This window comes from Bactrocera latifrons, unplaced genomic scaffold (assembly GCF_001853355.1).
Source record: "Bactrocera latifrons isolate USDA-ARS-PBARC rearing strain unplaced genomic scaffold, ASM185335v1 scaffold_72, whole genome shotgun sequence".
Lineage (NCBI taxonomy): Eukaryota > Metazoa > Arthropoda > Insecta > Diptera > Tephritidae > Bactrocera > Bactrocera latifrons.
In genome coordinates, this window is record NW_017537401.1 from 859971 (window position 1) to 873814 (window position 13844).

General features: G+C 37.4%; 1 protein-coding gene across 1 annotated transcript in view; it reads right to left on the reverse strand.

Annotated features, from left to right (window-relative positions):
• The window catches only part of LOC108976057, a 170579-nt gene extending 162817 nt beyond the window's left edge, over positions 1-7762 (reverse strand). Inside the window, exon 1 of the mRNA XM_018944968.1 lies at positions 7190-7762. Within this exon, the coding sequence (XP_018800513.1) occupies positions 7190-7549 (360 nt within the window). The 5' untranslated portion in view covers positions 7550-7762. The remainder of the gene's footprint in view (positions 1-7189) is intronic.
• Positions 7763-13844: the final 6082 nt, after the last annotated feature.

Below are 13844 nucleotides of genomic sequence, written 5' to 3' on the forward strand. Positions count from 1 at the left end.
ATAAAAATAAAAAAATAAAAATAAAAAAAAAAACATGCTACTGAATATTGTGGATTCAGTTTGTAGGACAGCTATATGCAATAATATATTTTCATGCAATATTTTTTGCAGACATCTTACCAAATACAGAAGTTTTCAAGGCAAGGTCATGATTTTGACCGATCATCACAATTTATTTGGATATTCTACCATTACTTTCAGCAATAATTCACAACAAATATCGTGAAGATATAGTTTCCATATATCACTTTTCCGATCGCTCAGTTTATACGGCTGCTATATGCTAAAGACAGCGACGAAAATTGTCTTAGTTGTATCCTTCGCGCGGGTGTCGACTTGGCAATGGGTGTCGCTGCTTACAATGTCTTGATCTCAAGCTGGCTTTTGTCAAAATCGTTACATTGTAGGCATGCGGCTCTATCTCCTTGTGTTTAACTGCTTTATATGTAACCTCAGAGGTAGTTGAATGGGTAAAACAACAGCCATGAGGTACCTGGCGATAGCTAGTATACGCTAGGGGTAGAGACCCCCGATTCTCATGGAAGAAAACAAAGGAACTAAACGGACTGGAATATCGGAGACTAGGCTGCTACCACAGCGATCTTATGAGCTATGTCGCCAGTGGGCACATCTCCACAGCAAAGGGAGCAGGTTGCGGTGGTTGTAGTACTACTGCCAAACCAACTTTACATCGCACGGTTGCCATAGTTCATGAAGACTGGGACTACGAAAGCGCTGTAGGCATTAACGCAGGAAAAGACGAAAAGCTTCTTAGTTCTCCTAAGCAGGCGATCGAGGGTTACAGCTCCGGCAACAAGAGACATCCCTGGAAGAAGCCAAGCAAGAAGGGGTTGAAGGCGAAAGCGAGGTACATGGTGGCGGTCGGAATATGCAACCCTCTTGAAGGTAAGTGCAGCCTGAAGGAAGATGAGATAAAACGGGAGAGCAAATCGAAGGCACCCTCGGAAAAGAAGAAGTGCAAAGACGTAGCCGAGATGCTAGACGTCAAGCACGCGGACAAACCGGCAACGTTCAAGGCAGCGGGGGCAGCCAATGAAATTGCAAAACGTGCTTTGACCGTCGTGCTCATAGGTCGCAGTAAACTGCTGGGACAAATGTCACAGGAGCGGTGGAAAATAGTGGAAATGAAGCTGTTGGAAGTCCTTTTCTCGTGAATGGACGCCGAATCGATCATCCTCATTTAATGGAGCAGGATGGCTAAGCGGAGTCAAAATCTTAACATGTAACGACGACCCGACGATACCATGGGTAAGAGAAGCGGTCTGAAGGCTTTCAAACCTCTGGTAAGGAGCGAAACTCGAGGCTGTGGTCCGCAGTCCAAAACGAAGTCAACCATATCTCGCGTGGTGGACACAGAACATGCTTTGCGGTTGTAGGGTGCTAAGCGTGGCGAAAGCCATCAACGAAGATGGATTCCAAAGCTAAATCATCCAGATCAATAAGGCGGCAGCGTATATTCTGTACGCGAGGTGCGGGAAAATATCATGAAACATTGGAAGCTTGTGTTTTTGGAGCCGCCAGATATAAGCCTGCCCACGAGCGAATATTTAATCAGATAATGTGTGTTAAAACTGCATTAAAGCGCGCACATACTCTCACACCGCTTTCTATATGCACATATAAGATCCTCCCGCGGCAACAAAAACATTTAAAAATTCGCTGCCCGTTTCGGTGTGGACATCAACAAACAGTGTCGCATTAATGCAACTTTGCGTAAACAACAACAAATGTTAAAGTGCGACATAATATGTTGTTGTTGTTGTTTTGCTGCTTTTCGGCTCGTTCGACCACAATTTCAATTAAATATAATTAAGTGCATGTCAATAATTACATTTTAGCCATTAAATAGTCATTTAAGTGTTTTATTGCATTTCGTTGGCAGTATTATGCACACAACAACAATAATAAACGTGGCAGAAAAATAAGGCCGCGGCGGCAACGACAAACGCGCATTTTTGTATCCACGCACTTGTTGTTGTTGTTGTTGTTTTTGGTACATCCACACACAAACACAAAAATTAAAAATCAACACCTAAAGTACAAAAAACAAACATATTATATATATGCACTTACAATTAACGCTACACACGCTCTGTGCTTCTCGCTCTGCTCTCCTCTCTTCTCTTTAACACACACAAATTCCACATTTGATTATGCTACTGTCGAATAGCGCTGCGCATTTTAAATAAATTGTTCTACATTAAACAAAAGCAAAAGCAAAAATGTGCCAGCAAAGTGTTACAAACTTTGCTACAACAACAACGCGTACAGCTTGCAACACATCGCGCGTATGTTGTAATGCGCCTAAATGTATGCTATATGCCTTAAAATTAATATCTTTTGGCGTTTATCGCGTGCGTGCGCGCATTTATCGCTGTGCACTGTGGCGAGCATTGCAAATTAAATTTATTACTGTACTTTTAATTATGTTGCATTTAATGAATTAATGAGTAGCAAAATGTCAGCGCAAAAGGGTGCGCCAAACGCACACGCCACTGATTAATGTCATATTTTTTTCTGCATATTTTTTGCGCGCTAATTTTATACGTGCACTTTTTTGTCGGGGTTATAAATCAAGAGTTATCTTGAAAGTTGGAATTTAATTGGAAAATACGCAGCTGATGGTGGCTTTGCCTTCTTTTTTCGCTTACCGAAAAGTGTGGCTTATTTTATTCTAATGAAATTCAGTTCGCTTTTATTGGCCGCTTTTACAATGAAGCTGAAGGAAATAAAGTAAAAAAGGAAATATAATAAATGCTTAATGCTTTCGTCGATTTCCTAGAACCACGGTTTATGTCGGAAAATTCTCAAAAAATTCTATCCAATAAAAGTTGATTTAAACACGAAATTGCGAACAAAGAAGTACATATTTCAAGCTTTTTTTAATAGTAAAAATTTAATGTTGAGAATATAGTTTCTGCCATAGTCAAGTCTATAAAGAAGTTTCCCCAAAAATCTCAGGTTAATTGGTCCAATAGAACCTGAAAAATCGTTGATATTATTTCGAAAAAGACAGTTTCCAGAAAAACGCGTTTAAAGTTTAAATTTTGATCAAAGGAGGATGGAAGCCGAATGAGCAAAAAACCTACATAAGTATTTATAGTAAAACTATATAAGCACATCAAATAATGAAATTTATTTACCAAATAGATTTGATAAAGGCTTTCAATAGTTATGTTAAGTTTGATTAAGAGTTCGATCCTGAAAGCGATCTCACTTGGGCAACTTGGAACAGCAGAACGTTGTGGTGCCTCCAACTCTAATAATATTATATTTGTAGATCATTAAACCCTCACAAATCGACAAAGCGCTTTGAGCCAAACACAAATTTTTTAAGACTTTTAATGTCCGTTTCAGCTAAGTCTTCTGGTTCGTCGAAGATAAGACTGTCGAGACATTTCGTCCTTAGTCTTACAAAGGCTAGACAATAGAGGATAAAGTGTTTCCATCTCACTCTCTTTCATACAACTTAAGTAACTAGCAGCCGCCGTCAAGATCTTTTCCTTACCTCTTGAATTCTTATTGAACAGTGACCTCTAAAAACTCTTACGATTGCGGCAAGTTCGACTTTTATAAGAAAAAGTAATTCAGCAGTGCCTTCTATTGATAGCTTATCGCTTTGCAGTTACCAGCGATTTTGTCCCAAAACGATTCTGATGATGAAGTAGTGGAACAGACTAGCACTTTTGTCGAAGTGAATGCGTAGCACCCTATAAAAAACCGTATTTCGTAGTAATATGTCTACTGCTACCTTAATAGCAGCCGATTTTGTCTGAAAAACAGTACTGTGGCACGGTAGCCTAACTCCTTGACTTGTGTCGGATTGACACAAAACTTCTAACTTCGTTTCCCACTAACTTCGACTCATAACGTGAGAAAGTTCACTTCGCCTCTTCTTTAGATCTCATATCCTTCTCCGGTATGTGAGTAGGCAAAAGGCGATAGGGGTAGCCTCCTAGTTACAGTGATCAGAAATGAAATTGAAGGAGTAGATAATTTCGGCGTGTTATTTTTCTAATCCCTACTTATACCCAGATTCTCTAATCTTTATCGCACTGTGCAGCAATGCATCTGCCGGCAATGTTCATGGATGGAAAGTGTGAAATGGTATAAAATTCTATTGTTGGTGTAACCCGCTATGTATCAGATATACTTTTTATTTGCTCTCGGTAACTCTTAACCAGACGAATACATATACCAAGGAATATTATTGGCTTGTCTAGGATACCACCTTTGGTGAGAGCTCTCACCTTTTCCCGATAATTTCTCTGCAGAAATATAAGACAACCGATGCCTTTTTGCTCTCTCGTTTTCCTTGAAAGCTACTTTGACTAAGTTGTGCTAATATAGAACTTTAGATACTCGGACGTAACCGTATCGAAAAATGCAAGCAGTAGTCACTTGGTGCCAGGTGCGGACTTAAGGTTGACGTAGACGAGTTCTCGCAACGAAACTACTGGAGCTTCTAGCGAGTCACTGCCGATGTATTGTTCTGACGCTATATAGCGCTCGCACTTATAGCATGCAACGTCAGATGTAGATTACTAAGGCCAGCTATTGGTAAAATATTGGATTTCATTTTACAAGAAACATAAATGTAGTATGCCTTCTGGAGTGGTAGAAAAGCGGAGACGAATGAGAGCCAGACATTACGGATATAAGGCCATCATAGAGTCCATTGTGCCGCCGAGTGGTAACTAAAGTAAGCCTTATGCAGTAAGGTAAAAACGTAAGCTTTTTCGACCTCAGCAGCCCGAGGACTCTTCAGTTGAAGTACTGGGAGTCCCGTATTCGCTTAGATAATGTGCCAGCGTCTCATCATCCACCGATCATATTCTGCATTCTACTTTTCTAATTTTTGAAGGTGTGATTTTAAAGGTATGTACCCTATGATGATCCCTCAATGTTGCAAGGCTTCCTTTTGTTTAGAATTAGCAGCTTTTTGTCTCTTCACAAACAAAACTACCCCAAAGTAACCATGTGCTATGTCCTGTATTGTTAGTGTTCCAAGAACTTGTGTGAATGGCTTGGGACAGTTTGAAGAATTATGTCCAGCTGCCCAAGATATCTAATCAAATATCAAATACTGTAATTCCTCCTGATTCTACTGAAATATCGCACTTATTGACGAAACTTTGTAATAGATGGCAATGTTTAGAGATGGAAATCTACATCGTCAATAAACCGACAAGGTAAGATTGTTGCACAAATGTTTATTTTACTTCATTTAGTTACTTTTAAGTCCCGGAATTCTTAAAACATTACTTTCACTTTCTACAAACAAAATTTGTATGCTTTTATTTCCGAATTTAAAATGAAAATAATTCACTCTCAGCAATGCAAATAAAAGTGATAAAGCTGATTCAATTTCATATGGAAATTACCTTGGTAAATATAATATACAAAATATTTTTTTTGATATATGTATGCACTTTTCGAACACATCCGTCCAATTGTGTGTGTGATGTTTAACTTGGCTAAGCGTACAACATCGTTTTGCTACGCTAAGTGCCATTTTATGAAGGTTTTATAAATATTTGCATGTGCTATATGTATGTATGTATGTGTCGCAAAATGGAAAGGTTGTGTAAATAATAAACGAAAATTTGTTGCCATGTGCTTTATGCCATTAGTTTAATAAATTATGACTCAATTTGAAGTGAACGTACTTGAAGAAAAGGCAGCCCAGTAGGAATAGGTAGGACTTATGGTTTTTATGTCCCCAAACACATAGATGGGAATTGAAAATATTTTCGAAGTTAAAAGGGAAATAGTGACCGAGTGGCTAGCAGATATACCTATGAGCTCTTGGGCTTTTCAGATGATGTTTAAAGATATAACTATAGTTTAAGAAATTTCGCTTTAATCAATGATTTTTTTCCTTTCCAAAAAAAATTGTTTATATTAAAGCAGGCTGCCCCTTAGTATTAATTATAATTTTAATTTTAAATAAAAGTTTAATTTTTATTTTGATTTTAATTTTAACTGCAATTTTCATTTTAGTGTTAATTTTATTTTAAGTTAATTTATAGTTAAAGTTAAGGTTTGAGTTTGAGTTTAAGTTTGAAATTAACCAGCTAGAATTTAATTTTTAACATAAATTTAAAATTTTTTTCTAAAAAGTTGTCTTAAATAAAATGTTTGCATTTTCCTACAGGCAAGCTGTGATACGCACATACCTTTTCGGCCGTTATAAGTGTATATTTGCAGAAAGATTGTCATTTGTCTGTATGCGTATTCTCATGAGCTGAAGTTCCTTCACAAGTGTGAAATTTTAAAGCAAGTAAACTCATACATGGAACCATGAAGAGTTGAAGAGAAAACAGCTTACAATTTAATAACGATTCAATTTACTTATTGTTCCTGTATGCTTGGCACATACATACATACATATGTACACTTTTATATACAACTGTAGGTAATTTTCTCTAAAAACGATTACTACAGCATAAGAGCACATGCGAAATGAGTTCGAGAGCAAGCACTTCAGCAACTTTTGAAATTCGTAAATATTTTCCCTTAATGTTTGTTGTTGATGTTTGTTGCAGTTACTGAAATATGTGGCATGCTACACATACAGACGCACATTCGGGCATAAATTGAGCGAATATGTATGCATTTAAGCAAAAATACGGTTCTGGTATTTACACAGCTGGCAGTGGAACTTTGTGTCGAAAAGTACACAGTTAAAAAAACGGTTTAAAAACTCCTTCCTTCGTCTACAGTTGAGTGGCGGTACTTCATACAGCACTAACTACTTTGGCACTCATACAAGCAAATAAGTATGTGTGCGACCCAAATGCAAATTTAAGGTGGACGGATATTTTCGTAATGAACTTGGCATGCTTTGCCACATGGTTGCAAATATTTGCCTGAAAGTATGCAGCGACATTTCTGAGCTTTTGAGCAAATATTGAAATGCTGCATTTGACAAATAGAGTTTGGGCACAGTTTGAGATGTGTCACTTTGCTTGGATGTTTAGAAAATACATGTATATGAATTTTTTTGTCAAAACTAAACTATGAAAAAAATGATATCTGCAAATTTTAAGTTATTTGCTATTGCTAATTTTTTCGGAATAAGCAGCACGGGGAAAAGGTACTATATTGGTCTAGAACGCAAATAATTTGTCAAGTAATTCATTTGAAATATTGTATCGTTACTCGCCTCGAGCTTCTGAAACCCCAACTCCAAATCGTACGCGTCCAATTGTTCGCTGTGCCTACGGCGATGACGCACACCGTCACCGGGAGTCGACGTCGCGAGAGCGCTCTCCGCCGCCGTCGTGTATATGGTCATACCTGCGTTGCCAGCGCTGCCGGCACCATCAGCGACAACAACCACATTGCCATGCTCATCCATAGTGGCGGCAGTGGCGCCCACGCAGCCGCCAGCGCCGTTGTCATCGTCCGCCGTGACATATTTATCGCGATCACGTTGTCCGCGCGACTTCTGTAACACTGTTTGTCTGCAACGTGTACCACAAGCGATTGCCGATATTTTACTAGCATAATAGTACATAGCCATGTGTCACGTTTGGTCGAAGGTCCGGACGCGTTGCCCGGACATTTGTGTTTACTGGCGGAATATTGATGGCGTGCGACATGTGCGGGCGTGGGCGTGTGTGCTGAAGTGTCCGGTGTACCGGTGTGTTGTCATCTTCTCGTGGTATAACGGATATTTCCGTTTTACAGTGGAGTTTGCTTTGGTTTAAGATTTATTAAAAGTCACTAGCAATTACTTTTTCACTTTTTTTTTGTGTTTGCTTTTTCCAATTTTTCTTTTCATCATTTCACTTTAATTTTTTAAATTTTTTACACTTCTTGCTTTTGTTTGGCAATTTTTACACTAATTTTTCACTGCTGTGCATGTGTTGGTATTGCATTTGGAAAACTATTAATTCGTTTCTGTTTTTCTGCTTTGTTAGTAATTTGTTTTGATTAGCATTTTGCTGTATCAGCTTTATTTGTTTGTTGAAGTTTGTTGAATGCTCTATCGAATTTCATCATCTGCAAGTAGAAAAAAAAAAAATATTTAAAATATTTTTGTGTTATTTTCAACATGTTGTTTATTGTTTTTATATATATTGCGTCAAAAAAGTAAGTTGTAAGTAAAATTAAAAAAAGTTTAATTATATACTAATATTTATATTCCCTTCAGATGTAATATTTTTACAAGAACGATTTTTCCACTTGCATATTAATGCTAATGCTTTACATTCTTATTTAATTTAGAAAATAAGTCAACTAAAAATGTCAGTGCGTATGAGTGACATTGTTTAACAATATATTGGGTAGTCGAAAATGGTTTTTCGTATTTTGTCAGTAGAAGTCGTTGCAGTAGCATATCTCCAGTGCTACCAATCATATTGCGTCATACTACATAGTGTTGGAAAGGTACGCTGCATTTAACAACAAAAAAAAAAAAAAAAAAAAAAATTTGAGAAGTTAAAAAAAGTTACAGCTGTTTAAAAATGAGTGAAAAGAATGAAGAAATTCTCTATATTTTGATATGTTTTGAAAGAGAAGAATGCTACGCAAACCACCAACGAAACTTGTGAAGCTTACAGAGACGATGCTGTATCAGTTCGTGGAGCACCACAATGGTTTGCTCGCTTCCGTTTTGGAAATTTCGAAACTTTGATTTACACTGCTGAAAATTTCACACTGATTGAATAATGTCGCTAACGGCAAAATGGCAAAAAATGCTCTCCAAAATTTATTAGTATAACTCTAAAAACAAAATAAGTTGAAATTTGATTAGAAATACGAAAAATCTTTTTCGACTACCCAATATATTTGCTACTTGGACTTGAGCCTTTCATCAGTTATATAAATTTACTCTTTATAAGAAAATATATATATAATATTTAAAATGAAAGCCAATTTGAAAATGTCAAGGCGTATGAGCGATATTTTGTTATAATCCCCCTTAATATTTGCACCCAAAAAAAAAAAAAAAAAAAAAAATAAATCTAACTAATTCATAAAGGCACACGCTTTGAGTTAATCGAATTTTTCTTTTCACGACAAACTTTGCTTTCTCATATACGTATGTATATTCCCAAACAATTTGACAAGGAAGTAAACGGAAAGTGTAAAAAAAAGTAATCCCCAACAGAGATAATACACTTATGGCAACGATTTTTTCGGACCTCGAAACACTTTTCATACGTTGTTTTTGAAATGGTCTTCAGCGCATTTTGTTTAACTCTCCGATCAACTGAAAATGGATTCCATAGTGCGGCTAATTAAGTTTTGGGAACAAGAAAATATTACACGGAGTCAAATCTGGTGAATACGGTAGTTGATCGATGGTATTCGTTGGGTTTTATTTTGGCTTAGGAGCTGCAGAGGGATCAATTCTCTGTTTCGACTTCTGTAACGTTAGCTACAGTGGTTTATTAAGTCCCGAGTATCCGACGGTACACATTATTTGGCTACGCAGATGATATCGCTGCAATAATCACCGCGCGATACATTCAACAAGTTAAACCAACTGACAGTGAATAGATATATTTGGCTATGTATACTGAGCAGAATTATTGGCATATTAAGGCCTTTGAAAAAGAATATCACACAGCTGCTTCAAGGCTAATATCGATACACCGCACAGTTTTTGGCGAAGCTGTATTGGAAATGAGCGAAAAAGCTACATCGACCACCTCTTAACCACTTAAAAGAATGAAAATGTGAACGTTGAATAAAGAAAGATACCATATAACAATGAAAAATTCGTTACGAGCAAGGATGTTATGGTAGATGGGCATTAGCCTAGACGAAGGTATAAAAATGTTGACGAAAATATAAAAGAGTGGTCCGTCAGGAAACAAAGCGAGGAAGATTATTACATCACACAGATGAGATTTGGCACGGATATTTTAAGAAAAAACTAGATAAAATGTAAAGGGACGAAGAGCCGACACAATCTGGAACGAGCTGCAAACCATAGTCGTCCCTCCGAAAGGGGAAAACATTACTCGTATAACTGTCATGTTCCAAAACGAGACAAACTGTGTAAACGGTTACAAAAATGCGACCCGCACGCAGGTATTGACATGTTTACCTCAAAACGAGAATAATGTCACCCCGAAGCAATGTGAAAGCTGTCTCATTGTGCTCGACGGTTCTCTAGGGTGAAGTGCTTTTAGTGGACTGTAAGTGGCATATACATATTACCCATGGAAAGAAATGAGAGAAGTTTTATGAGTAATAAAGAATTTGACAAAAACATTAAAACGATAATTGCGCTATTCATCGGATTCAGCACTATTCTTTTTCTCAAGTTCATAACTTTGTTGGTTGCGCCATCATACAAAAAAAAAAAAAAAAAAAAAAAAAAAAAAAAAAAAAAAAAAAAAAAAAAAAAAAAAAAAAAAAAAAAAAAAAAAAACTGACTAGCTTTCACTATTTCAATGTTTTTTAGTAAAGATTGTATTCGTATATATATATAAGGAATCGTCTTAAACTATTCACGTACACTGCAAATGGAAAATGGTAATCAACAAGTCAAAACTGCCGCAATCAGCGAAATCCTTTAATCTTTTATCCTATGAATATTTAAAAGTAAACTGTAAATAAGAGTGAACAGCACGTTCAACAAGCCTTACGACAAACATAAGCACGCACACAGTTAGGAAGCTGTGTAACTGGATTTATATGCAGACACAGGCGGTAAAGTGTATGTGGGAAGACTAAGAAAGGGCTATTAAAGCGTTCTCGGCATCTGCTCCAATATGCTGAGGCCTTTGAGAAGATAAGCCGAGGCCTATGCAACAGCATATGCATGCATGTTAATACATAAATATTTCATAAAAATAGATACATATATTTAGAGTATGTAAATACATGTACATAATCTTGTGTTGTTATAAATTTTTTATGCACATAAGTAGTTTGATCAGAAAGCCACAAAGTCACCACTTCAGTACGCGGCAACGACAATTGCTAAGACAGGCTGAGAAACTGAGGGATGCTCCAAGGCAGGGGTGGCGAAACGGGAGTTGGCAAGTCAGTGGTCTTTAGTAAAGCAGTTGCTGAGTTGAAGTAAAGTGAAGTGAAGTACGCATATGGAATTTAAAATGAGCATTAGCTTTGATAGCCGAACATTGCCGAGAATTGTGGTCAAAAGAGGGTTAAGCGCAAATTTAAAGAAATCCAATGGCTAATGCAGGGTGTTGTTGAAATTATTTTGCATTAAACTTTAGAGAAGACAAGAGTCTGCAGTACAAGGTAAATATAATGCACTCTTTTTTTTCAGAGTAAGCTAATCATATCTTAGAGGGGTTAACATTGCATGAACGTTGAGCAGTTTTTTTTTTAAGAAGCATAGCTAGCGAGAGTGTAAACTGAGGGTAGTTGAGTGTATACTTTTATCAAAATGTGTTGGAAATAAATCTGGCTATACAAACAGGTCGAGGGAGCACTTGTGCTCTTCACCAAACCGTGCAATTTTGTGGCATCTAATAATGAAACTCGTTGCACGATACTTCGCCGCATAGTTTCCTAAAGGGCTCACAAGAGTCCCGCAAGCAATAATCTAAGCAAATGGACAGTCTCCATATTGCAAGAGCGTTATCATTACTGATTTTTATAAATCGTTACTTTAACATATTGTCCCACGAACCCCGAAATACACAAATTACTGTGCCTATATGTAAGCATGTGCGTGCGCTTAGTGCGTAACTTCGTTACAAATAAATCACTGACATTAAAAGTTCGTGTATTATACACTGGGGAACAATTTCGTGGTTATAAACAGGCGTTAAAGCAACAAGCTTACTTTAGTTGCGTGGCATTTCGCATGTCCGGAAGTAGACGCATGTGTGAATTTTGCCAAAAGATTCATTTGTGAGTACGTGTTCACTTCGCCTAGGAGCTTATCAGTCGCTAGATAACTTCAATTGACTTTTTATTGTACGTAGTAAATAAATTAAGTTGAAGAATTGGTAAAACTTCTGCACTTAAGTAATGTGAACGGCATAAGTTAGCTAACTACGGTGTATCATATATACATAGAATAACAATATTTATGGTACAACTGAGAGGGTGTGTAGGTGATGGCATAGAGGGAGTGTGGTTCAAATCCCTAAGTGAACATGTTCACATGCTGTATACACACATAAATATATAAATCAAGTAGCAATTAATATAATGGAATAAAACCCTGCACGAGTAATTCCAATCAATACTATTTAACCCCTTGGTACCGAATATTTGGACCTTCTTACATATAGTTGACTTTCTACCGCAAATATAGGTCAATGTGTGAGACATACAATTGAAATTCAGCGATAGTGTCAGCCTGACAATGACAACTTTTTATCGTGTATCTCGACCAGTGTATGAGTTATAAATATATATACTTAGTTGAACTTCCATAACTCGAACTCCTATAAGTTCTCTCTAATTCGAACTCTTGAATTGGCAATATCATACAAATTTCTTCCCACAACTCGAAGTCTCTCTAACTTGAAGGTTTTTTTTGAGGATTATGATGATTCGAGTTATTGAAGTTCAAATTTTTTTGGATTCCGAAACTGTAGTTGAAGTTTTGTTTTTCATGACTTGCGATGGATACTCTCGATTTCGCGCTCTGCATGTATGTCCACTGCAGTAAATGTCACAAATACCAACTTGTCTCAGTACTTGTCTCGTCCATCGCACTTCTTGGACGGCGGTAATGTCAGTATTTACTCTTACGAGGATATCAACCAGCTGAACCTGAACCAGATATTGCAGGTTTATACTCTTAAATCGTATTCCTTAGCACGTTTGCAGGGGTCGTCAACAAAATGGAGGTCCCTCAACCGAGGCTGTTTTATTCTTTTCATTGGAGGTCGGGCCCCAAACCTTTTGCACAACCCTCGGAAGGGATTTTTCGCCTTCTCACTTTAACTAGCCTTCAAACTAATGTTTTAAGACTTCTCAGAGTGTACTAGGTCTAAGACCAGAAGTCATGAGCTGCTTGAGTCATATGTATGACCAACTTTTCTGATCACTGCTAAGCGAATGACCCTCAGAGAACTTTCATCACTTGCTTGAACTTGTGCACATGGCTCCATCTTAATTTAGGGTATTTCACCGGCTTTGATTCTAGCAAGTTGTTACTATGAATATCAGTACTTCGACAGGTGTCATGTGACAAAGAAAAGAAAATATTTCGAAGTTATTGCTAGCCATCAAAAGGGTTCTGTTAGAAGGTCAGTCAAGAATTGAAGGATTATATTAATTTTCACTTTACTAAAATGTAAATGAATGTAAGTTGTAGTCATTATCGTCGTGATACATATAAATAATAAGAAATTATCAGAAACCAAAAGAGGAGTTTAGTGTAGGGTTGAGGGAAGTTGGGCATTTGAAGGGATCCAATCAAAGACTCTCCGAAATTCTGTCCTCCTTCAACTGCTACTCGTGGCTTCTTTTTCTGTGCTCTTAAACCAATGAGGGATACAAGTATGTAGATGGGGAGAAGTCAGTGAAGCGAAATTTTCACGCATGGGTCGAGACTAGGAGGAAAGGATTGAGGTTGGTGTATTGATACGAAATGCAGCCTCTTTCAGAGAGCTGCGCCTTCACTCCGGTAGCTGAATGGCAGTGCTACTTTTAAGTTCGCTAATTGTGCTCTCAAAACTAGACAAAGAGTGTCTGTCCTCACTGGAAATAGCTGCAATCTACTACATCAGACTCATTGAATGGCTGGTCATAGCGTAATCGGTAGAAATTGTAAGGTCGATTAGCTAGCCAGAGGGGGCAACCTGGGATTTCCTATCAGTATGTTTCTTGTGGACCATCATTGTTGATATTTTGTTTTTATCTTCCTT